At 37.7% G+C, this 25,172-nt stretch overlaps 1 protein-coding gene across 1 annotated transcript; it reads left to right on the top strand.

Moving 5' to 3' along the window:
* Window positions 1-458: 458 nt before the first annotated feature.
* Window positions 459-25,030, top strand: LOC103472528 (carcinoembryonic antigen-related cell adhesion molecule 6). The gene is made up of 10 exons (XM_008422230.2): window positions 459-569; window positions 754-1,065; window positions 2,911-3,068; window positions 3,198-3,318; window positions 5,110-5,388; window positions 7,156-7,434; window positions 7,520-7,780; window positions 9,468-9,579; window positions 19,257-19,291; window positions 21,806-25,030. Exons 1-9 carry the CDS (start codon window positions 521-523, stop codon window positions 19,273-19,275), a joined length of 1,590 nt encoding a protein of 529 aa, XP_008420452.1. The 5' UTR covers window positions 459-520; the 3' UTR covers window positions 19,276-19,291; window positions 21,806-25,030.
* The last annotated feature ends 142 nt before the right edge of the window (window positions 25,031-25,172 follow it).

Consider the following 25,172-nt stretch of genomic DNA (forward strand, 5'->3'; position numbering starts at 1 on the left):
TATTTCCATTCGTCTAATTTTCCCCGTTGCTCTGGCGCTTATTTTACAATAGTTTATCTTTATAGTAAACTTTTCTATATACTATTTGATTAAAACAACCTGAAGGTCATCATTACCCCTTTTCAATACAGTTTTTTTTTTTTAAATTCCAGTTTGGATAATTCTTACTAACAGAAATGATAGCATTATACCGCAACAAATAAAAAGGACAGGACAGGAACGTACGAAATAAATTTTAAAATGAGAAGAAAAAAAAATAGAAATTATAAACTGGCTTGTGAAATTCTATCTGTGGTAGTTGGAGAGTATTCGTCATTCAGACTAATTATCTGAAATATTACTCAACGTTGCAGACCCTATAAATAAAATTCACGAAAAGTGGCAGGAAGTTACCCTCCTACATTCGTTACTCATGCTCTTGTGTGTCCGCACCCCGCTGGGTGTGTCCCAGTAAAAGCAGCAGGTACATCGCAGTTTGGTTCCTGTGTCTCTCTGCTGGGAAGACTTGAAACCGTCCAGGATGGCTCTGATCGCCTTTTCGCTTCTTTTGCTCCTCTCTGTTAAATTCGGTGAGTCTTAAGTGTGTTTTTATTTAAATTATTAATGCAGTCTGTATTATAATGCCTTCTTAAAGCATTCTACGATTTCTTTTTTGTTTTCACTCTTTCCTTAAAGTCTGCTATTGGTGTGCTTTGACTATGAATCAAAGACGACTGCTTTATTTATGAGATTTTTGCTTTTGTTTACACGCAGGGTTCTCTGCTGGAGATAAAATTCTACCCCAAGGTCCTCTGGATGTAATGCTGGGGAATAATTTGACCATAAATCTCCTGCTTCCAGCAGGAGATGGCGATTCCGTAGGCTGGAGTTGTAACGATAAAACTATTGGTAGTTTTGGGGCTGGTAAGGTTACAATTCAAGACCCATATAAAGGCAGAGCTGTTATTTACAACAACGGGTCCCTGACTCTGAAGTCCCTAAAATCAGAGGACAGCGGGTTTTGTGAATTAAGTCTWTTCAGGAGTGGAGAATTTAATCAAGCAAAGGTTGAAGTCCGAGTTATGGGTAAGTCATTACTGATTTATTATTGTTTTGTTTGGATATGCAACTACAACTCTTSGTTAAGATATTTATTAAGTGTATAACATATCTGACGTTTTAAATGCAGGAATATGTTTGAAATAGTGACTTGTTAGTTTCTCTTGTAGTTTAAAACTGTTCCGCAAAGAGTTTTTTCCCCTTACACTGGCATATATGTAACCTTAACCAAGAGTTACTGCGCGTCGAAAAAGTAACTGTCACACCTAATAGGCTATGGCGAGCAGATATCCCTCCGCCAGAAACTCAGGTATCCTCGTACCAAATGCGTGGTCTAGCACCCAAACAGTTGGCCCAGCGACCTAAGAGGGTCTTTGAGTTGTACACACGCTGCTGAAACGGGCTTTTAGTGTTTATTCATTTTTCTACAAGTGTACATGAGAGATAAATCATGGAAAAGCTGCTGAAAAAAGCCAAGAGACACCAGGGCGTGGCTCCTGGTACCGTAATGTTCTTGTGGAATCCGTGTTTGCAGTTTCGTCAGATCCAGCTTGAAGAGTTTTGCCCAGTTTTCATTTATTTATTTTTTAGTGTAAACCCTTTTTTAGTGCTGTGATGCTGCTGGCCAGTTTTACTTCTTCCAAATATAAAGGGAATATTGCTAAACTATATGGCAATGTAAGTCTTTCAGTTCTGAAGTTTGTTCCCCTTTTTAGTGAGAGCCTGCTGAAAATTGGTCTTTTAGCTGGACATTTATTCAAAACAAATGTCTAGGTATACTTTGCCAGACAGAAATTCAACCTTCTTTCATTGTCATTAAGTCTCCTGACATTATATAAAACATATTTGGAAATGATAAAATAAGTGCTCATAAGATAAACCCCATGATTCTAAATGATTTGGAGAAAATTATTAAACCACAATGATAAAATGGCATTTATGCTGCATATGGCAACAGCACAATGAGACCAAATGCTGCCCTATAGGTAACATAATAAATATATTTAGATGAAAGTTTGAAACTTTCAACTTTTTCAATGCAAGATTATTCTACTGTAATAAAAGAGGAATTTGTTTTTGAGGAATTTTCAGGCATTTGAAAAGAAAGCAATCTGGAACAATACAAGAAAACAGTGAAGCTAAAATGTAATATTAAATTAGATGAAGTTTATCTGATTCTATGGTGGCTTTCCTGCCAAAGGAGTAGCTTCTTAGACCAGATTTTTCCATAAGAGGTTTCTTAAGCAAAGCTATATTTATTTTTTAAAGTTCAGTTTTATTTCCAGTTGGTGCCATTTCTGTCGTCATTGGAGCAGATCTGGACATTAGTGTAAGGAGTTCTTACAGTTCAGATTGAGATGTGGCTGCCACTCCTTTACGTTGTTCTCACACACCCACTGTTGCCTAATCTGCTTTATGCAAGTAGTGCAGTCATTGTTGGAAGTCCTGGATTATGGGTAACCAGTTAAACAGGTCTAATGGCTGCAATAGTCCATCCATTTTCATTCACTGTATTGATATGTTGATTTCAGCTCACAAATATAAGTTGAAGAGGATTCAGCCCCGGGTGTGTGCCTYATTGACTCTTTGCTCTTCATTATAGTCAGATTTCATCTACAAAAGAACATATTCCTTCAGATCTTAGAGGGAATACCTTTCATATGACCCATCTCCTGTTAAGATTTCAACAAAGTTCAAACAAATACAGTTAAATTTCACAAAACATAGACGTGACATCGTGAAATAAATTCCCTAAGACTTGAATTCATTGTCCGATTGATGTTGAGAAATCTCGTTGAGATTTATGAATTCTAAATTTGACTCTGACAACATGCTAGTCATCTTCTTGTAAACGTGCCTGTTTCTCTGCAGAGCCGGTGTCTAATGTCATGATCAAGTCAGACCTTCCTGAAGCCATTGAGTACAACAGCACAGTGGTTCTTACCTGCTCGTCTAAAGGGACTTTCCTGAGCTTCACCTGGATGAATGACAGCAAGATCATTGCTTCTGATGACAAACGRTTGTCAGAGGYAAGATTARTTCATAAATGTTTATAAATSWTAATTTATTTGGAATCRTGAGTTTTAGAGCCAACACAAAGTTGTAAGGAGTTGCTCATAAATATTTAATTGGTATTTTCTCTTTAAATTGCAACACAGAAAGGATCTAAGCTGACCTTCACCGGTGTCCAGAGGTATGACCTGGTTGGCCCAATTGTCTGCACAGCAGCAAACCCACTGGAAAAAATGAGCAGCCCCACATTCAAYCTCACAACCTACTGTAAGTTATTCACCTACACTTCGCAGTAATGGCTTCTTAAGCAGCCTTAAAGGTGGAACTGATATTCTCAGAAAAATATAACAGAATTGGATAGCRAGATTGCATTAAACTTCACAGAAAATATTWTGATTGCAAACTAATTTTATTGCARCTGCAACATTTATGTCTTGGATCCAAGCTTAGCATGAGAGATGTCTTGAGMAGACTTTTCTTGGTTGATAAACTCCAGTTATCTCTGAGGTCTAGCCTGCTCGTTTCCATTTAGACTACATGGGAATTTGTTTTCTTAAGGACTGTAAAAAAGATTAATGTGTAAAATCCAATAGAAAATGGAGGAATTACAACAATGTTCTCATTTGTTCTAAACTCTAATTCTTCTAATGATAGAAGGTTATGGGAGTGGCTTTTGAGTCATTATTTGCCTTGTTGGATTGGCATGTTCTCTTGTTTTTCCCATTCTGAAGACTGACTAAAAGTAATTGTTATTGTTTTCACCTTAGGGAAAACGGACRACACTTTTTGACTATATTGTGTAAATATATTTTTCCAGTTGAAACAGTGAAGTAAAAGTAATTTGAAGTCTTAATTTTTGGATGTGTCAAACGTGCAGCTCATATCAGTCACGGCAGTTAGACAGATATCAGTAATCTCTATTCATTTCAGTCAGTTTTCATTGTTTGCCAGGTTACACTTGACTGAATGAGATCCACACCTGTTTGACAACAAAAGGTCACCGAGAGCAAGTGGCCATTTGTCATAAATAGTTAATCTGCATGGTTTTCTTCTTCAGAGTCATGCCAACATTTGAGGATGCCCATCATGTCTGGAGTTATTCCTGTTAAAAATTAAATCCTGTTCMAATTCCAACAAAAAGCTTTATCTTAGCAGCCTTGTAGCAATGTAAACTGCTGCATTTGAAACTGCTGTGCATGTTTGSAAGGCGCTCCCTTTCAAACTACCCTCTAAGGCTAAAACCACATTGTGTACACAGCAGCCTACACCTCCACTCCTTCAGTATGAATAACCTGAAAGGCAGACAAACCACACCGACCACARCTTTAGCCTGTTATTAATTAATCAAGAGCTTACCGCTACAGTTCAGGAGGGACACGTCAAGTTGGATAAGAAAAACAAAGAATCTGACCATCAGTTAATAAAATCACATTGAAAATGTCATTTTTGTAACTTGTCGCTGCAGAATCACCCTGAAAGAGCCAGTTTTATGAGCCTGTAGTTGTAAAGATGTGTAAGAAACAGCAAAAGCAGTTTCAAAACTATCCTTTATCCAAAACAAGTACAACTATAAGAGAAAGCACAATCCAAAAAACAAATACAAGTTTCTTCCGTCACACTGCAAAAACACAAAACATTACCAAGTAATTTTGGTCTGCAAATATCTTATTGCACTTGAAATAAGACAAACTAACTTAAAAGTAGCTTTTCAGCAAGACATAGAGGCTTGTTTTAAGTAAATAGTTCCTTAATATTGCTGAAAAATTACTTACTCTATTGGCAGACAAATTAACTTATAACATGCAAAAAAAGACTTAAGTTAAATAATCTGCCAATATGGACCTAGTACTTTTTTTATCAATACTTACTTAAAACAAGTTTCTTTATCTTGCTAAAAGTTACTTGTAAGTTAGTTTTGTCTTATTTCCAGTTTTCTAAGATATTTTCACTAGAAACTAGTCAAAAAAATACTTGGTAAAAATCTTGTGTTTTTGCAGTGCATATATTATCTGCAAAAAAACAACCATATAGATGTTATTATGTGTATTTGTTCCATAGATGGACCTGAGGATGTCACCATTAAGGCCTCTTCACAGGGGAAATATGTCCCGTCCAATTCGGATTTCAACCTGACATGTTCGGCCTCCTCCAAACCCGCTGCCACTTTCACCTGGTTTTATAACACAAAGCAGATAGAGGCCAGTGGTCCAGTCGTCACCCTGAAAGCCATTGAGGGGCAGGGACTTGGGCACACGATGGGCAACTACAGGTGTGTCGCTAAAAATGACAAGACCAAACGAGAGGTTCCATCTACTGATGTTCAGTTCTCCGTGATGGGTGAGTATAACCCAGTGCTTGTTTAATCAGGTACTGTGTTATCACATTTAGATCTGGAATGGTTGACCAAGTCTTTTCYTTTAGAGTTATTATTATTGTTAACATTACCTTAAGAGAAAAAATAGTTTGAATTGACCATTAAGCCAACAATGTAATTAAATCATCAATATCTTTAAATTAGAGGTAAATATGCATACTGCTTTTTCTTTTAAATAGAATCAGTAAAAGATAAGATGTAGGGACATAATATTATAATTAGGGCTGTGCAATAATATCGATTTTGCGATATATATCGATATTTTCTTTCCTAGAAAAAAAAAGATATTCATCCGCAAGTATCGTAACATCCAACTGTCACCTTGCTCACTCACTGCTTGCTTCGCCGGGAGAGTGATTATGTCATCAGGCTTAGAGTGATTCCTTCAGATGTTAAGTGTTAAAAAGGTATCAACCTATTCAGAGCAGGTACTTGGTGCACTTTATTTACTTTACAAATGCATGTAAGCTACAGTTTKTACTGTTTCAATTAAAAGAAACATGTTTTCTCACCACTTCTTTGATTCATTTTGTCCGGCTGTCGACTTTAAGTCTGTGTCCAACCAGAGTCAGGTATTGTGTAGTTGGTGCTTTTAATCAGTTTTCAGTTAAATTAATTCAATCCAACTCTAACAGTCACAAAATGTCACCAAAATAACTCTGTCCCTCTAAAATCTTTCAGAAAATCGCAAAATGTATTGAATTGTATCGKTCGCTGAATATTGCAATATATATCGTATCGTGAGCAGAATATYGTGCGTCGTATYGTATCGTGAGATTATTGTATTACTACAGCCCTAATTATAATATATTGCCATATACGTTTGCTAAAAACAAATAAGTACAGGTGTAAGTCTCAGATTTGTGACTCCTTTGAAGAACCAGACTGTTAAATTAACACCTGCAGGCAGGCCTTCTGCATTCAGGGRCACCCAACTAACAGACTGTAGCTCRTACTTGATGTTTTGTGTCGCAAGCAGTTTCTGTAATTTGTAGCCAAACATTATTTTACATCTTGCTTTCTTTCACGGCTGTTGTGAATGATTTCTGCTTGCAAAGCTGCTGGGTTGGATGGTCTTACATGAAGGAGTTATTTTTGTGTTTGTTTGCGAGGCAAAGCAGAAATGTGACAGTTGGATCCAGTATGAAACTGGCCTCAACTTTTGTTTTGGTGACTCATGTCACCTTTGGCATGTTGAAACAGCAATAAATTATGAAATCTCCAGCATTACGGCTGAAACAAGAGACACATGGAGTCATCACGCTTCGAGTAATGAAGTGAACARTTGCACTTGTAAATAAAAAAAGTTCCATCTAAGCTTGAAAACTAGTTGTGCCACATTTGGCATAAACATTTACAATGAATGGGAATGAGTTTTTTATTCTGCTATGGAGGAAGCTTTGTCAACTCTTAACTGCAGAGTAGTTTTATTTTAGTGCCGTTGGATAGTCCTCTAGCATGACCAGCCTGTTTGAGACAATCACAAAGTATCTTAATGGATTTTTTAAAAATTTATTTCAGAAACCATTTCAAAATCTTTAAACCATCGGAACACTATATATTGTTCCGATTAATCACAGGCTTACGCAACAAACTGAAGCCGKTCCTTCACACCCAGATGTCACATTCTCTACATATAAGTCACAATAATGACATAATACCTAAAGTTATTTGAACTGGCTTAAAAACAGCAAGAKTGATGGCTTCCTTCTTTCCATTTATGCTTGCAGAGGCCATTTCTGGTGTTAAATTAAGTGGTCCAAAAGGTATCCTCATCGCTGGCAACAGCAGCGCCAACCTCACCTGCCAGGCAAATAAAGGCAACGTGACAGAGAGAGTCTGGCTGAAGGATGGTAAACCCCTTTCCCCCGACTCCCATATCAAATTCTCCAGCGATAGTACCTCCATAAACATCGACGTGCTGAATAAAGAGGACAACGGAGATTACATATGCCGGCTCAGCAACTCTGTCAGCACAAAAGAAGCTAACTTCACAATGGTGGTCAACTGTAAGTGTTTTGCTAAAGCATTTGTTGCATTTTGCTGATTCAGTGATGACAGTTTCATGTTAAATCTTTACCTGRCTTCATTCAGATGGTCCTGAACCACCAGAGGTGAAGGGAAACAAAGAAGTGCAGTTGAACACACGTGTGGAGCTCACCTGTTCTGTCTCATCCGTCCCTCCTGCCAAAATTATTTGGAAGCTAAATGGGACAGTGATYTCTGGTCAAACAAAAGAGAAGTTGATCTACGATGAAATAGAMTATAAGAGCTCAGGAACATACACATGTGAGGCAAGCAATGAAGTCACTGGGAAGTCCAGCAGCTCCCCCCCTCTCTCTGTCGCTGTCAAAGGTAAGATTGTTGTGCTAGTCAGTTGTTATATTAGTATTACATCAGGAGTCCCAGGTGCAGATTAAGTCAGTAGCACATATTTCGATGTTTTAAAATGTTGCATCATTTAACTCCCTAACTGTTTTGTTAATATTCTGCCAGCAAAACCAGAAACCTGTTGCTCCTGGAACACTTAGCTACAACATTTGTTTGTCTGACATCATAGAGTGTAAGAGCAACCTGACTCAATGGTTGTCCTGCACTTGACAGAGTTTAAAAATTACATGTTCATGGCAGAATAATGTGCCTTATTTGGAGTAGTATTTCCACTAACTCATCACATTCCTGGGTATAGAAAAGTTTAAGCCAAACCTAGCAAGCAGTACACACTTGGTAAATTACACATCTATTGGAATATCTTTACCTCTAGGTCTTTGGTATGTATTAGTATGTATTATATAACAGGCATTTGAGACTTTTTATAGCGTAAATTCAAAAGGATTTCTCATGTATTGTGAAGCATCATAAAAGATCATTTGAATGTGGTGAGAAGATGGAACAGAATCAGAAAAAGGCCCGTCTTGTTCACCATGTATGATAGTATTGAGCTAATCTGTKCTGTTTGTAAATTGTTGGTAAAGAATCTGGATTTGAAGCGTCTAGATTATTTCATATGAACACAAGCTTTGTGCATAATGAGTGTGATTGATGTAAAGATAATTATTCTTCAGCACATACAAATGATTTCAGTGAAAAACTGTGATGTTTATTTAAGAAATGTTTGTTTTGTCTGGATCTGCCAGTAAATTAAGTGATCCCTTTAGCTAAATGAAAAAAGATTTGGTCCAATGCATGCAGATCTCTGTAAGCATATGTCRTCTCTTTGAATTGTTTGAATTTGCGTGTACTTTACAATTTGGTTTGAATCCTGCAAACTCTAATCCAGAGTTGCATTGAAAAATAAAGAGTCAGAATCATATCTATAAATTTACCATGTTGAATTCCAGAATAGTACTAGTTGAGGACAACAAGACAACTCAATGTACATACAATGTTATTAACCCAAACAAGGAACTGGGACGGAATTTATCTTAGAAACTGTTTTCCATTTGTCATAAATTCATGCCTGGCATGCCAGTAGTATTTTCAGTCTCTTTCATGAAGTTGACTCAATACATCAAACATGTGACAGTGCACAAGGTGTCCAGAAAGGCCTCAGAGAACAAGGGAAGCATCATAATGACCTTTAAGTAAAATTGGAGGCAGGAAAATGCACATTTACTGATATCTTCATCCCAACATTTGACGATAGCATCACAGCCACACAGTTTCCTAACATTTTGCAGTTCCAGGACGCTTTAGGTTGGTAGCTCGCTCTGACTGTCTCTCATTCGACTGCCACCATAAAAATCATTTAGCAAACAAACCACCAGTTTCCCATCAGTAATGACAGGATGCCCTTTATGTTTTGCAACATTCAAAGACATTTAAACCAATGCTACAAATAAAAACAAATTTGACAAATTTCCCATACAAAATTTCTGCGTTCCTGCAAAACTATCTCATGTGATCAGACAGATGCACCTTACTTCATCTTTCTGGTTCGAGCTGTATTTCATCAACCCCAAAAGGGCACAAGTCTTATCAATGTGCAAAACATTTTTTGTGATTACTGGGGTTTTAACCGTTGTTGTGTGCTGTTTTCTAGAAAAGATAGACGAAGGTCTCTCAGACGGAGCTATTGCCGGAATCGTCATCGCATGCCTTGTCGCAGTTGGAGTCTCCATCGCCTTGTTCTTCTACTGCAGAGGGAAAGTACCGTAAGTACTCTTTGTCTTTGTGCAGCAAGGTTTTATGCAGATTTGATGATGAACAGATCAAACGGTGAAGAGGAGAAAACCAGAGGAAAAGAGATGAACTGGTGCTCATGTGTAAGGATACCACAAATCCAACTTTATTGTCATTGTTGTGCTTCTTGTACTTTCAGGACTTATTTTTGAAATTTATCTTAAGCAGAATCCAGGCTCAATGTGTTTCTCTTTTAGTTCATGCAAAAGGTCAAGTTCTTTGACAGAAAATGGTTTAAAGGTTAGTTTGTTTAGTACAGGAGAACTGATTGACGTTACGGGGAGGGACTGGTTTAACAGAACCTCTTGTTTTAATCATCTGTGAGCTCATTCTTGCTAAATCTAAGGACCAGTTGAAATCAGAATAAATTTAGTTACATGCATCAACATACTTAGAAACAATGAAAGAGTGAATTGTTTTTAGTCCTGGCAGCGTTTAGCTCTGCTATTGTCTCTATAATTTACTGTCCACTGAGTCCAAGAGAAAGCTGCTGTTGTGTTGTTTGCTTCCAATGAATGATAAATTGTTCTAGTTCACTGCTTCTTGCCGTGTCTGTAACACCTCTTTTTGTCTCTGTTTTTCAATATTACCACCACTTTGTGACCTTCTAGGAAATTCTGGACATTCCTCTTGCTTTGGTGCCTTGCGACATATCAGGATGATGTACAAACACATTCAAATTATGCAGCTGCTAAACTCTTACAGCACTGAATTCCTTGTGTTGCATGAAAAATATTTCACCACCAATTCTTGCACCTATGAAAAATCTGGGCAGACAGACCAAATTCATTGCTACAAATTTACAAAGAGAAGAGCAGTCCCAGCTGTCAAAATATGCTTTTAATTGTTCTTTTTAAATGTGGCATGATTAGTAGCACTAGATAGAATTGTATGGATAATAAATATTTGTAGTTCACAGTATGAGATTCTCATGGTGTGATAACAAATTTGAATTGCATTTACAAAAACGGTGGCGCTTCATTACAGAATGATCCACAGGAGATTCTGGTCACTCCCAAACTTTCACGGATATCTCATTGAAAAAATCCTTAAACCATCGGAACAGTATATATTGTTCCGATTAATCACAGGCTTAAGCAGCAAACTGAAAGCGTTCCTTCACACCCACACGTCACATTCTCTACATATAAGTAACCTGGTACCACATCCTTTGGTTTTTCATCATACTGGACCACAACAGAAACTGCCATCCTGAAACAAACGACTGAGTCAGTGAGAGATATTCACATTCCTCACCTCAGAAACTAGAGACAAAACATTTACACACAGCTCAGCGCTGAAAATAAAATGTTACAAAACTAAAATAATACTACTTGTTACTCTTTTCTACTCTCTATAGTAAGAAAAGAGTAACAAAATTAATGGCCTAATTAATTTTTTGCCAAAATTACATTTGGGAAAAAAAAAAGACTTAGATGTTTACTTTAGGAAGGTGACAATTTGGCCAATAAAAGTCAAATCAGAAAATTGGCTTTGTTACATTTATTGCCTATAGTGGCAAACCAATAATTGTCTCCTTAAAAAAACTGAAGTGCTGCTTGCAAAATTCAACAAGCGTGGCTTGTGAGAGCACACAGCCAATAGCCATCCAACCGGTACTTCTACTTTTGTTCCAAAGAAATGCATTAAGGAAAAAGGAATGAAACCGTCACTTATGCTTTCAGTTAAAGTGAGACTTTTTTGCAGCATGAAGAAAGAAGCCAAAGATGCATAAGAATTGTTTTAGTCATCATGGAATTACTTACACAAAGTGTAAGAAGTACTTTAAGCCTCTACCTTCAGGTTATTAAAAGATTCCTTATAGCTGAAGAAACTGTTCGTCATTGAGGGTGTGAGCTCATGTTCTTTAGGTAGATCTTTCCCTCCTTCCTTGGCTTTTAACAAATCTCCTGTCAGGATTATCTGATGCTGTGGGGGTCATCGGGTCTCAGGCTCAGAGGTAGTGGGAGGTGTTCTGATTTAGAGGATCTCCCAAAGACCCTCACTTGTCAATCTTGTCATTGGGTTGTCTTCATCAAACGTCAATGTCGTTCATGTTAAGGGCCAATTGATTCGCATGGAGCAAGATGAACTGCTCAGTGCAGTTGTGTCTGGTATGAGGAATCCAAGTCATAAATTCGTCTTCAGCCTTCTCCCTAAATGTTCTGGATGCACTGTGTGTGAAATCACCCCACATTTGAGATGATGAGTTTGGTTGCTGTCTGAGTTTCCTTCTGTTCCTGTCAGGACTTTTGCACATAGGTTTGCGTTGAGGGATTTGATTTGGTGACCGGTAGAGATTTTTTAATCTAATCTTGAAAAGCTTCTCTGCACTGGGGCAGATCAACCTGGCAACATGGTAACAAACCATGTGATACAGAAGTGAAACTCAAACACTGCGGGGCGGCCCTTTAATCTTACAATCCAGACTTTAAGTACATACTGCAGATGTTTTGGTCAAATATGACATATGAGAACTTTTTGTGTAGGTGGAAGGTAATGCAGCTTAACAGTGCTGTCAATGAGGTGAAGGGAGAAGTGAGGAAGGAACTAAGTTAATTGTTGCATTCAACCTTCTCAGACATGCCAAGCCAAAAGTGGCAACAACCAAAATGCAGACAGAAGATGACAGACTGTGCCAAAACCTGCACTGGCAGTTCAGCACAAATATGCCAGCTCAGCAATAAACATGTTGCTGCAAAGAAAAATTATTTCTTATTAAAGTGTTGAAACGTAAATGWTTTCAGGTATAACAAGTTAAAAGCTGACTCCTTAGGCCTATCTCAGTATTTATTGGATGACACTGCCTATCAACTGCAGTGTTATTTTCTTAAAACCTTGCACAGTCTAGTCTCTTAAAGTACCAAAAAGTAGTAGTATTGTCGAATACCCTGCATAGTTACAGTSTCTCTATCAAAAGAAGTACTTTTGGGATTTAGTGGAACAGGAGATTTGCATCGTGGATGTGCAGCAGACAGATAGGTAGCAACTACCTATTTGCACAGTTCTCTCCTGTCAGTATGAACCCAAAATGACTAAGGAATGTTTCCAAAACCTTGTTAAATGTTTGGCACAATCAGCTAAGGCAGATTTCAAGCTAAAAGGGGATCCAAACTGTCACTTAGCAGGATGTATTTGGTAAAGTGTCTGTTGAGTCTATTTGTGTATTCRAACATTCAACTTTTCGAGGGAAATTGCTACAAAACAACTGACTCTTTAGGCTTCAGGAGTCAGTTGACCTCAGACTGGAGGGTTRAGGTCAATTTTCCTGGTACTTGAATGTTTTGTGCTCGAGGGGAAAACAAACATAAAGGACGAACAATAGACTAAAGCCTAGGAGGCCATATCTAAATGTCTTCAAACGTCAAAATAAAGATAAAACTCCCCGACTATCAATGGGTCTTATAAGGATTCTGAATGACAAAAGAAAGCATGCAGATTAAACTGCAGGTGCAAACTGATAACATGCAAAGAGACACTGCCTCAACTTGTGCAACACAATAAAACCACCCATATGAAACRTTGTGCAATCTGTTTTGTGCATTGACATACGTACAGTTATGCCCATGTTTTTCAGACGTCTAGMAGTTATATTTTAGAAAAAGTTAGATTAGCAGCTACCTTACATGTATTTACAGTTAAACAACCTACTGATAAAATATAGTCACTCACTTCTACCCATAACTACTCTAGAAACATGTCATTTTTACAAACGCTTATTCCTGCAACAATGACTTTATAAGCAGTGCAAAGAAGTGCATTYGTTGATGCTAAGTTGTAAGTAATACAACCATGCACAATTTCCATTGAGAATGATTTTTTTTCTTAGATAAACCTTAATCTCATGGTTTCTGTAAAGCTACTTTTTTGTGAAAACTTGGAAAGCACATTAGAGTAGATCGGTGCAGTTAAGTCAAGAGAAACAGAGACCAAATGTTTTGTTTGCTTAGGAACCAAGGTACGATGCGATAATGCAACTTTAGTCAATGGCAGGGGGCTGGAGAAAACATCCTGTCATATGTTRCAGCACCAGAGGCACAACAGAAACTGAAATCTCAAAGAAATGCAGAAACAGACAAGCCAGTGGCAGAGTTTCACATCTACAATGACTGGTAGAGTTTGCGGCCCTTGAAAGTTGACACTTTTTGCAAGTTCTTTACCACCAAGTGGAAAATCCGTTGGCAGGTATAGGTGTATAGAGTAGTGGCAAGAAGAAAAYCAGAGTTGAAAGTTAAAAAGTCCTGTTTCAAGTTGTTAGCAAAACATTCRGAGAAAACAGCAAACATGTTGAAGAAGGTTCTCTGATCTAGATTGGATGTTTTGTCTTCCATAACAAAAACTAGGTATGAYGGAAAACCTACGCAGCAGATCACCTTGAACAAACCACCCCTGCTGTAAAACATGGTGGTGGCAGCGTCATGTTGTGGGGATGCTTTTCTATAGCAGGGAGATGGAAGCMTGTCAGAGTTGATGTGAGGATTGATGGAGCTAAATACAGGACAATCCTTGGAGATGTCAAAAGACATTAGTCCTGGCTGAAGGTTCACTTTTCAGCAGGAGTTAGAGAGAGTATGCAAGCACATAGGAAACAGTTGACAAGCTAACCCTGCATGAATAAGAACAGGCAAAGACTCACRTCTAAAGAATTTACTTCATATGAGAATATAGCACATTCGTTTGTAGTTTAGCAAACCGAGTAGCTTTTCGCATCATATTCATTTAACCTCAGCCGGCATTGAAGAAGTGAGAAACAAAACTCGCAGGAACTTCGCAAGCAAATGTGATGTCAGTTTTGCTCCAAGCTAAAGTGCCCACTGTCCCCACATGCTTCCTCTTGTAACTGACCCTTTCATTTAGGATTAGCTTCGTCTGGTGTTGTGCAAACACGATCTGAGTGCATTCCCGCTTCTCCTCAAGTGTCACTCACATTCAGCATTCGGAGAAACGGAGAAACAGCTTGATGAACTGTGCAGGTTTTAGAGGAAATGCATATTACCCCTCACCGCCTGGCAAACGTGATACGCAAATGCAAATTTGAATTACAAAGTGAATAATCAAATATSTACATCTGACAGAAATAGTTGATTTACCAGYAGCTTATAYATATTTAAGGAAAATGTTTGATTTCTACATAATATAATTTTGGAATAATATTTATAGCTCTAGATTTACCAAGTAGGTGGTAAGACCCCTTTMATTGTATTATTATGGTGTCTTCCTGCTGCCTCTGATATAGATGYATAGTTGAGTGAATATAAGAAAAATAATTGCTATTTTATGAATCTATGCCATAAAATACCTGGAGAGTGGTTAAACCAGTGACTATGRCCGTAAAGACTTCTTCTTTTTCAGTTTGACTTTTGAAAGTATTTATTTGCTTGTCGCTGGAGGCAAATCCGTCAGCAGTTAGCTCACACATTGTTGTCAGATTCTAATCTGCYGAGTGGCTCACATCACAAAGTGCACTTGTTTTTATGCACACACAAGCTTTGAAGTTCATTTTCAAACTTGTAGACACAATTGCTAAAAATGTCTATCTAAATGGCATCCAGTTGTGGGTTATTTTTATTATTATAAACTGCTTTAGGGTGCAAGTATTGGTTACAATGACCAAACTTCTCATGTTCTCAGAAACCTGTTTGACAAACTCAACCTTTTCGGCCTCCTTTTCYGAGATGCTCCTTTCTTCAGCAGAAAGAAAAGGGTTCTGTGTTCAACTAGCTTAACCTTTCCAATGTGCAATCGTTCACAAAATGCTTTTTTTTCCACACCTCTTTATGATACTGCATTCAGATAAAAAATGTAAAAAGCTGCCTGTTGGGAAATCCCACATATCCATCAGTCATAATTATAAGTTGGTTGTAGAGCTCCATGTTTTCCACCTAAAGCTTGTGCCTACAGTCAGGTTGTCTTTTTGTTCTTAGAAATAGTAACAGGCATCTGGTTTTGTTTGTTTTAATAGGGTTAAGAACAAAAACATTACATTTTTAACATGCAAAGCATGTCGGCGCTGTTGTTTTTTCTTGCAACAGCAATTTTAAGGGGGAAATATTTTGCTGGGCATATTTGCAAGAAGCAAGTTGTAACATTACCGTGTCRTTGGATCTACTCTAATTTTGCCATCACTGAATGATTTACTTRCTGAAACATCTGTTTTAACTGTCGACGCTGCAGTGTGATTGGATTACTTTGACTTTATGTCTGCAAATAATATATTATAGAAACCTTTGACCTCAGTTTCACTCTCAAGTCCGATTCCAGCAGCCTACTGCAGCAGCTTTTAGTTTTATGAGTCACATTTTTGATAGGGTATCTTTTAAAACAGCTTCTTGGCTTTGCTAGCGTGTCAAAGAGTCACTGGTGTTGTTTTTTGCTCTCAGTAGAGCCAGGCTTACATTTTGAAACTATTCCAGGAATGTTGTTGCCATGTCTGGACTCGTTCTCCTACGCTCACCTGTGTCGCTGCTCTTTAATGCATCTTCTGGTGTCGTTTTGATCTCCTCTCATCTCTTGACCAAATCATAGTGGCCACATCCTTTTCCTCACTATCACAAACATTCTTTAGCTATTTTTTTCTACTGCCGCTTTTTAAACCAATTGAATGTGCTGCCATGATGTTTAGCCGTGCTGCGGTTTTCTGGAGTCGTCCAACTTCTTTAGGGACAGAAAATCAAGCAACGATTTAACATTTAAAACAATTAACAAGCCCAGAACCTCAAATAAGAAAGAAAAATAAATGCTACTGTGAGATTAGGCTGAGTTTTTAGAGAACTGATGATTTATCAATGAAATATGATATTATGCAAATACACTTGCATAATATCTGTTATTTCCTACTTTTTCTGTTTTCCTATCAAGTTTTTGATTTATTAAGTGATGGAATACGTATAAATTCTTAGCATATTCAGAAATAGATAGTTTAGGCTCAATCCTTGTAATCATTCAAGTACAGTCTGTTCAGAATATTTTCATTTAAGTTCAGGACAAATTATGAGTTGAAGGTTTATTCCACCTTAAACTAGAATGGAAATATACTCTATTGTCCCTCAGTGAGGAAATTCTTTAATTCAACTTTAACCGTTCCTGTTTGTTGCCTAAGGGTTTTAGAGACCCTCTGACACACTTACTGCATGTTTTTCCAGCGGTTTCTTCCGTTGTTTTGCTTCTTCTGAACCCTGTTGTTTTGTCTGGTTCTGCTCCTTTCAGCAGCAGGGATAATGTAGGACAGTTTCAGTGATAAGGTACAGTGACTCACCTGCGAGGTATTTGTAGGGCCGGTTATTTACTTTCACAATGGCTCTCCCTGGCTTCCTGACTGCACCTTTATGGTCACGTAGTTACTTTTATGAAGGGGAAATTAAAAAAGGCTGGGCGGGAGATTTGAGTTCAACTGGTAGAGATTAGAATGAAGTGCAGGTTTCTGCTTTTCTTTTATTCAGATTGTAGATGTGACGCCATCATCAGTCTTTTAGCAGTGATAACACTGAAGTGCCCTGCAGAAATGTTGAAACCACTAATGAACATTCAGTATGCAACACTGTTAAAAATTTGGAGAAAAGTGTCTTTAGTGATTGGCCCTCTGCCCCAGACATCTCTGAAATTCATATGATTGTTGTCATTCCCTTTGTCGGAAACTGTTACTTCTGTAGCTACACTGCAGATAAAACTGCAACAAATAAATGTAGCTATAGTCACAATGACTATCAGATATTGTACAACTGCAATTTTGTTTATTTGTTGTTAACTGAGCTTTAATCAGCAAAAATCTCCCTTATAAAGAAATGTGCATATTAAGTTCAGCAACTATTTTTGGTACAACCTGATCAACAGATTTTTTTTCTTTTGTTTGTTTTTTTTTAACATTTGCAGCACACTAAGTACATTTAAATGCAAAAGCTATTTTTTTTTACTTTCTTAAAGGGATAGTTTGWGGTCATTATTAAAGATGATGCTTTTTGTTGTCATAGTGCAATTAGTTTGGAGAAAATGAACAAAATCCTCAGTGCAAAAGGAGATAGACACCAGCAGATCTTCTCCTAACTCCACTAGGGATAAGGGTGTGCAGAAAATGGATGGGGAATATAAAATATTCATACTTGTGGGATAAGACCCTAAAATAGCAGATGAATAAACTTTTGCAGGAGACTATTTATGCAGCCAAACCGTGTCTCTGTCACTAAGGTTATGTTAATCAAAACTGCTGGATGTACCAGTCTGTCTGGTCAGCCATTCATTAGTTCACTGGACAAATTTCCCTGGGAAATCTAAACAGTCCCCAGGGTTTTCTACATTTGCCTGGCTGAGAACCATTGATACTGTAAAACAAGTGACAGCCTGTCCCAAAATCTAAAAGTTAGCTCCGCTCCTAAAGCTGACTGAGTCGTAGCTCATCTGATGCAGCATTAGGTCATACGTGTTGTTCAGCTTAGGAAAGAGCCATGAATTTTATTTTTTTTAATTGCTAAAATGTTTAACCGGCTGTTAGCTTTACTTTGCTGGTTACCGTATTTTCCGCGCTATAAGGTGCACCTAAAAACCTTCAATTTCCTCAAAAGCCGACAGTGCACCTTATAACCCGGTGCACCTTATATATGGACCAATATTGAGCCACAACAGGTCTAGCAACTACGGTAAGCAGCCGCCGACTTCATTTTCATTTCGCCCGTAGAAGAAGAAGCRCGTGGTGCATGCTGGGATAGTTGTCAGAMCGCTGGTTTGTTAATAAAGTTTGACTGACCCATCTACCTACCGACCTGATAATCAGGTCGTCTGCAGGTCATTTAGCATCACGTTCTCCATGAACATGCTGTGCACAAACGGAGAAGGGTGACCATTGTCCGGCCACGCCCCGGCCCATCGCGGAAGGCTCTCCTCACCGGTCGGAGTCGGACTGTTTTGTTGACATTGCGTTGAGTGCAGCTCCATCTAGTGGATGCATGACGTAACTCCAGCCTCTACTGTAGCGTCTATTCTATGCGCCTTATAATGCGGAGCGCCGTATATATGAAAAAAAGTTTTAAAATAGACCATTCATTGAAGGTGCGCCTTATAATCCRGTGTGCCTTATAGTGCGGAAAATATGGTACTTTTAACATTTTCTATAAGCTCGCAGAAATGTGATTTGGCTGCAAGTCACTTAAAAAAATCATAATTATTCCTCTAAGAGTACTTTTATGCTAAATACGAGATTAGCTGTTTTAGTAACGATATACCAATATTTAAGTTCATTTAACCCAGAATTAATTTATGTACAAACTGTTTAAAACTTCAGACATGATTTGTTTTTCAATGCAAATGAATGAATTTTCACAAATGACCTCCAAGCTAAATTTATTTTAGAGTTTCGAGTGCTAATCTTGTTTTTAAGAATTTGTATTTGATCCAAGATGATACTATTTTCAGAATGTCTCAGTGAGATACCAATCATCCCAAAAGTATGCCGAGGAAATRGTGATGTTTTTTGTTGTTGTTGTTGTTTGATCTTTATTTTTGAACCAAGTGAATCCTGTTAGCATTAAGTTTGGTCCACCTGAAAATATTTGTATCTTTCCAGCTGAAATTAAGATTGTAGAAAGGAAGAATCTGTTGTCTTGCAGTTTTGCAAACTGTGTCTGTCAGAGGTAAACGCCATTTCCGTTGTGTTTTTCAGAGTGTCGTCACCATACTAAAGACGTCCGTCTGCTGGTAAGTCACTGATAACTGTATTTGTCACGAAGGCATGCACTTAAAGACATTCTTAGTTTGAAGTTGAGCAACACCCATTTTGAACTTATGTTCAACAATTACACATTCCCAAAATTTAACCTAATGTGCAAATTTTGATAGAGGTGATGTAAGAATCTGACTTTACAATTGGCCTCGTGATTAAACGTCAATATTGATAAATAATCACAAGCCTCCCCTCATGCTCATCTTTGCACTAACGTCGCCTGTGTTTTTCTTTTTGTTATCTGGGTTTGATGATGTCAGTATGAAGCCAGTACAGTTGTTACCAAGGCCGTCTCCACTTTTCTTATGCAGCCTTGGGCGTCTCTAGCTGCAGTAGTAGGGTTGTCACTGTGCTTGAGGCTTTGAAACAAGACCACGTCTGAGCCTTGCAGCTTTCCTTTTAAAGCTTCTGTCTGCAGCGTCGGTGCCGTTTACTGAAAATCGTTTTATCTGCCAACACAAGACCACAGATAAGAGTAAAGCCACGCCAACCAGCAGCTGCCAAGTTCTCTTAAGAAAACGTCTTCTGAAGCAAACATCTGTGGTGCAAGACAGCTTAAAATCAAATGTGTTTGCGTTATTTATTTTTGCAGTCGATCAGTTTGCTCATCAAATAAATTAGCAATATTTTAAAGACTTTTCACAATGAGCGAACGTTTGCGATGGTGCCTCACTTGATTGATAGCTAACATACGACAAGCAATGATTAGTCTGATAGTAGAAGATCCAGAACTAGACATAAATATTTTACTAAACACATTTTTGACCCAACACACACACACACACACGCACGCACACACACACACACACACACACACACACACACACACACCCCCACACACACACACACACACACACACACACACAGCCAGTTTTCCATAAACTCTCCTCATGCTTCTGGTGTTTTCATCCAGCGGCTTTTGCTAAAGTGCTATGCTAATGCTAACATGTTTTGATACAGATTCAATTTGACTCAAAACATATTTCAGTGAACATATTTCAGTGAAGTGTCTCTGTCACTAAGGTTATGTTAATCAAAACTGCTGGATGTACCAGTCTGTCTGGTCAGCCATTCATTAGTTCACTGGACAAATTTCCCTGRGAAATCTAAACAGTCCCCAGGGTTTTCTACATTTGCCTGGATGAGAACCATTGATACTGTAAAACAGTATCAATGTTCCAGAAAACAGGAACAAGTATTTTCACCTAGCAACAAAGTTGTGTGGTAATTTTTGAAGAGTATTTTTTTCAGCTCTGCTTCTCCATGTTTCATTTATTGTTTGGGCAGTGAAGCATGCAGCTCAGGTCACACGACACAAAGGAGCGACAGCAGCAATTATAGTCTCTCTGTCACAGCGTCATGTAGTAGTTGTTGTGCTTTAAAAATCAATTTGGTTAGATATTTCCACAGCCTCAAGTATAGTTTTGCAAACGCTGAAAATAAAAGACTGATTTTTAAAACGTAGTTCCTCCATTTGCTGTCTAGAATAGACTAATAATGCTTAGTCATAGTTACATTTTGTCTGGAAATCCTATTACAAATAAAAACACACACACTTGTGATTAGGAAATCCTGAACTTTGCAATTTACCACAACATTTTTGTGATTCGTATTGCAATAACAATAAAAGTAACAAGCCCATTTGACTTTATAATAGAGTTTTGTCATTGGATACATTCAGAGTCTCAAACTCAAATTCTTCTCACATAAATTAAACTTAATCATTATCTTGATGGGTTCAGTCTGAGAGCTGATGTCCTGCAGCTTTATGCATCTCTTCTCCAACACACCTGAATCAAATGAATGGCTTGTCACACGAACAGCTGAGTCTGAATCGTTTTGGTTCAGGTGTGTTTGAACACAGGAACGCATCTGAAACTTACAGGCTTGTTGATGAACGGCGTCGGGCATCCCGACTTAATTCACTCTTTACATTAACCAATGTAACGACTTACACCATTTGTATCTCCAATTATGTGGATGTTGTATCACAGCTTATATTAATTCTAACATGAACCAAGAGTGAATTTCATCACTTTTGATAAATGCAATAAATGCCCATCCCTACCTGGGATCAGATCATGAAATCCCTGGTTGTAGTGCCAGACAGGCTAAAGGATTGTCTTTATTGGAGCAACATAGACATTTAACAACAGGCTTTTCTTTACAAGACAGGTTTTCTTCAACTACTTCTAAACAGACCTTAAGCTTCACTAAATGGTAACACTAAACAAATACTACTACCCACCTGATGAGGAAGTAGCATTTGTCTCTAGTTTGTATTTCTGTTTCATTTGCAAAGCACACATGCAGAGTATTTTCAGGAACTACCTGCAGTTCTACTCCTATTAATAGTTACTCTGACATCATCCTGAAGAAATTGATGCTGTGATTCTGTTAGTTTGCTCAGCTATCAAAAATGACTAAAGCTGAAGATCTGATCTGCTCTACTTTTGTAACACTGACTCCTCTCCTCTGCTTTTGTTTAGGCTTGAAATGTCTACCGTTTGGGTACCCATGATCCTCTTGTGCATCTGGGAGGAGCGCTTGGGTGGATCCAGCTGGTTTCCTTTGAGCAACTCGTCCAACCAGCTTCTTCATTATGCCTCTCTCTTTCTCCCTCTCCCTGGCAGACAAGGATTATGGAAGTCTAGGTTTACTGGAATACTAGATCATGTTACGCTTTGGATTACAAACCTTTTAATTTTACTGCAACTATCTTCAATTTCATTTTTATTTTTCGTTAATAAGCTGTTCCACTTCTCTGGATCAGTTGCTTTTTTTTGTCTGCCTTAACTACAACATGTTACCAAACCTCGTCCCTTAGCTTCTGTCTTCCTTCCTGCTTTTTTTTTTTTTTTCCTGGGGAGGAATCAGAAATTTCTGCCGTGGAGACGCTTCTTTGACTAAAGCTCATGAACCGGTGACTGCGATGAGTGACTGTCTTTATCCTGCTGGAAACCTGAGGAGAACACACACATACACACACACACACACACACATACACAGAGATAATACCTAAAGTAATGTGATGCATACATGCATGGGTGATCAAAACCCTGGAGGCCACAGGGGCAGAATCTGGGGTAGTCTGGTTAAAAACGTAGCAGGAATACATTGTATTTGATTTATGTCGCTGTCGGTTCCACGTAGGTGGAGTTACGCAGATAAAGAKCCAAGCACAGCGGAGGGTTTTCAGGATAAACATCTTTCTCAGAGCTTTCATCTGTAATGCCTCAGTTTGTTTGGTGCTCACCAAAGCATAAGAAGTTTTTTTTTTTGCCACGCCTGCTGAGTCAACTTTTTTTTTCAATTTATCCTAAACTGAGGTCACTACAAGCCTGTCAGCATCTCTTCCTCAACCTGACAGCTTCACTCAGCATCACTTTTGTGTAAAAATGAGCAAAGCTGTAATATTTACTGAATTTATCCTGTCTCTTTTATACTAGCAGACCTCCATGATCTTTTAAAATAATAGATGTATAATACTTATTGATTGAAATCCTTAAAATTCCACTTTGTAAAATAAAAAAAACAATCAGATAAATATGCTCAGATGGTAAAACTAACAGAAGCAACACATTTAACTGCTTTCTGTGTGATTCTTTTCAAAGTTTCAAAGTCTTTAGTCTATGATGATAAAAAAAGCCTCAAAAGAAAGATAACTATAATACCCATCATGCAACATTTTGTATCTAATATATCAAAACCAATGTTTTTTTGTTTTATTTAATCTGATCAATATGAGCATTTATGCAGCYTTAGGTGGTTAAAAAATTCAACCATCTTGTTTGKTTTTTTTTGCCACCTCTTTTACTTTTTTAATCCGACTSTGCAAACTTGTTTGAGTTTCTTCAAACAAGTGTTGCTCTGTAATCTTAGCTGGCTCCTGCGACTCCTCTCAGCTATCCGTCCTGTTCCTTTATATGTTGTTCTCTGAAGCTCAGGATCCGCCCTCCCAGTTTGACTCATCCTGTCATCTTGGGAAGAACAGACAGAGGAGGAGGGAAGGGTTGAAGACAGGACTCAGCATGCAGAGSCACTTCAGTCAGGTTCGGAGGAAGGCAGGAAGAAAAAGCGAGCGGGAAAGTGTCTTAGGCTTCAAATTCTTTAAGAACTGGAGGGAAAGTCTGATGAGCTGTCACTATGCTGCTCGTTTTCTAACCACAACTGTAAAGAAGTTGCTTTAAACTAAATTATGGCTTTTAGAGACTTTGTGAAACTAGTTTTAATTTGAAAAGGCTTCTGAAAAACATATCTGTGGTATTTTGAAGTTCAGCATTTAGCTGTTTCTTCCTGAGTATTTTGTCAGCATCATAAAAAAACAAAAATCTTTGTGTGGTTCATGGTTATGTGTGATCTCAGACTTCAACCTGCACTGATMTCCAGTAAAACAAGTATTTATTTTGTTGAGTTTTAGAAGAAAAAACAACCTTTAGAGTCATKGGAGCTGAAGATCGTAGCCTGTCAGCAGGTCACACAGGCAGAAACTCTTTATCTGTTTGAGTTGTAGGTGAAGAACATAAATGACTTCAGGTCATTTTGCACCTTCATCAATTCGTACCCCTGTTTGGATTCATGCTTTGTCATTTCGTCCATATTTCTGTAATTTATTTAAATTTGTCAATAAATGTTTAATCAAGGCAATAAATTAGTCATGGAAAACCTCAAATCTTGGAAACCTGATACCAGGGCTGTAATTATGAGGATGAATGTTCCTCGTCAGGCATGTTGCTGCAGTTTACAGTAGATAAATAGTTAAATATAAATTGCCTTGAATGCTTTTAGATCTTCGCTTTATAGTTTTTTTTTTAAAGAAACAACCTGTGTGTATGTAATTGTTAGATATTTCTTGCAACATTTCCAGAAATATCTTCTTCCACACAAAACTATGTAGCTATGCCTGTAGGTTAAATAGAAAACAAAAACTAAACTGTTTTTTTGCCCAAGTTCTCAAAACAGGTATAAATCCTCCCAAATCCAGGTACGAATCGGTACAAAGCATCMTGTGGCACCAGGTTCCTGCACCCACTCAAACTGAGTATTGACAAGTTTAAAACATATTTATGTGTTGAGTTTACAATAGAATATAGTGCAGAGAATGTATTCATAACAACATGTAAATATGACATTTGTTGCCCTAAACRAGACGTGTTCATATGTTTTAAACTGCATGAAACTGCCCTTGTTGTATATAGATGTTGTATTCACTGTACACAGATTTTGACTTTTTTGGATTATACATATGGGGTAAATGTGTGTTTACTGTTTAATATTTTTCAGAGATGTTTTGTTATCTTTTAAGTTTGTGTACAAACGTAAAAAGTCATAAAAGTCTTGAAAATATTTTCATAACTTTGATTTGTTTCACCTTTTTTATTTGTTGATTTTTTTTATGGGGAAAATTATGCTTCTATTTTAAATGGTGTTTTAAAAAAAAAGGGAAATAACCAATCAGAGTAGACGTGTGTCTTCAAACCATCCAATCACAGCGCTGGCCTGTTTGAGCATGGCAGTGATCTACAGGCGAAGGAGCGGCCGGATCTCATGTGTCATTCACTCACAAATGGAAACACTGACAGGGACTTGTCTCAACAAGTTATTTGCAATGACACGTTCCACTCTGCTAATATAAAAAAAAAAACAATCTTTTGCTTTTTTGACTTAAACTGACAAATCAAAGTTAATAAAAATGGCTATGTTGACTAAGACTGCACATTTGTTCAGGTGTTTTGTTGCTTTTGGCTTTTTGGTGCTGAAAAAAAAATCTAATCTTTTGAAAAACTTAATTTTGAATGTCTGTATTATAAAATTGACAAAAACCAATGTTTAAATATGTCCTTATGTGTGTTTTGA

This window comes from Poecilia reticulata, linkage group LG11 (genome assembly GCF_000633615.1).
Source record: "Poecilia reticulata strain Guanapo linkage group LG11, Guppy_female_1.0+MT, whole genome shotgun sequence".
In the NCBI taxonomy this organism is placed as follows: Eukaryota; Metazoa; Chordata; class Actinopteri; order Cyprinodontiformes; family Poeciliidae; genus Poecilia; species Poecilia reticulata.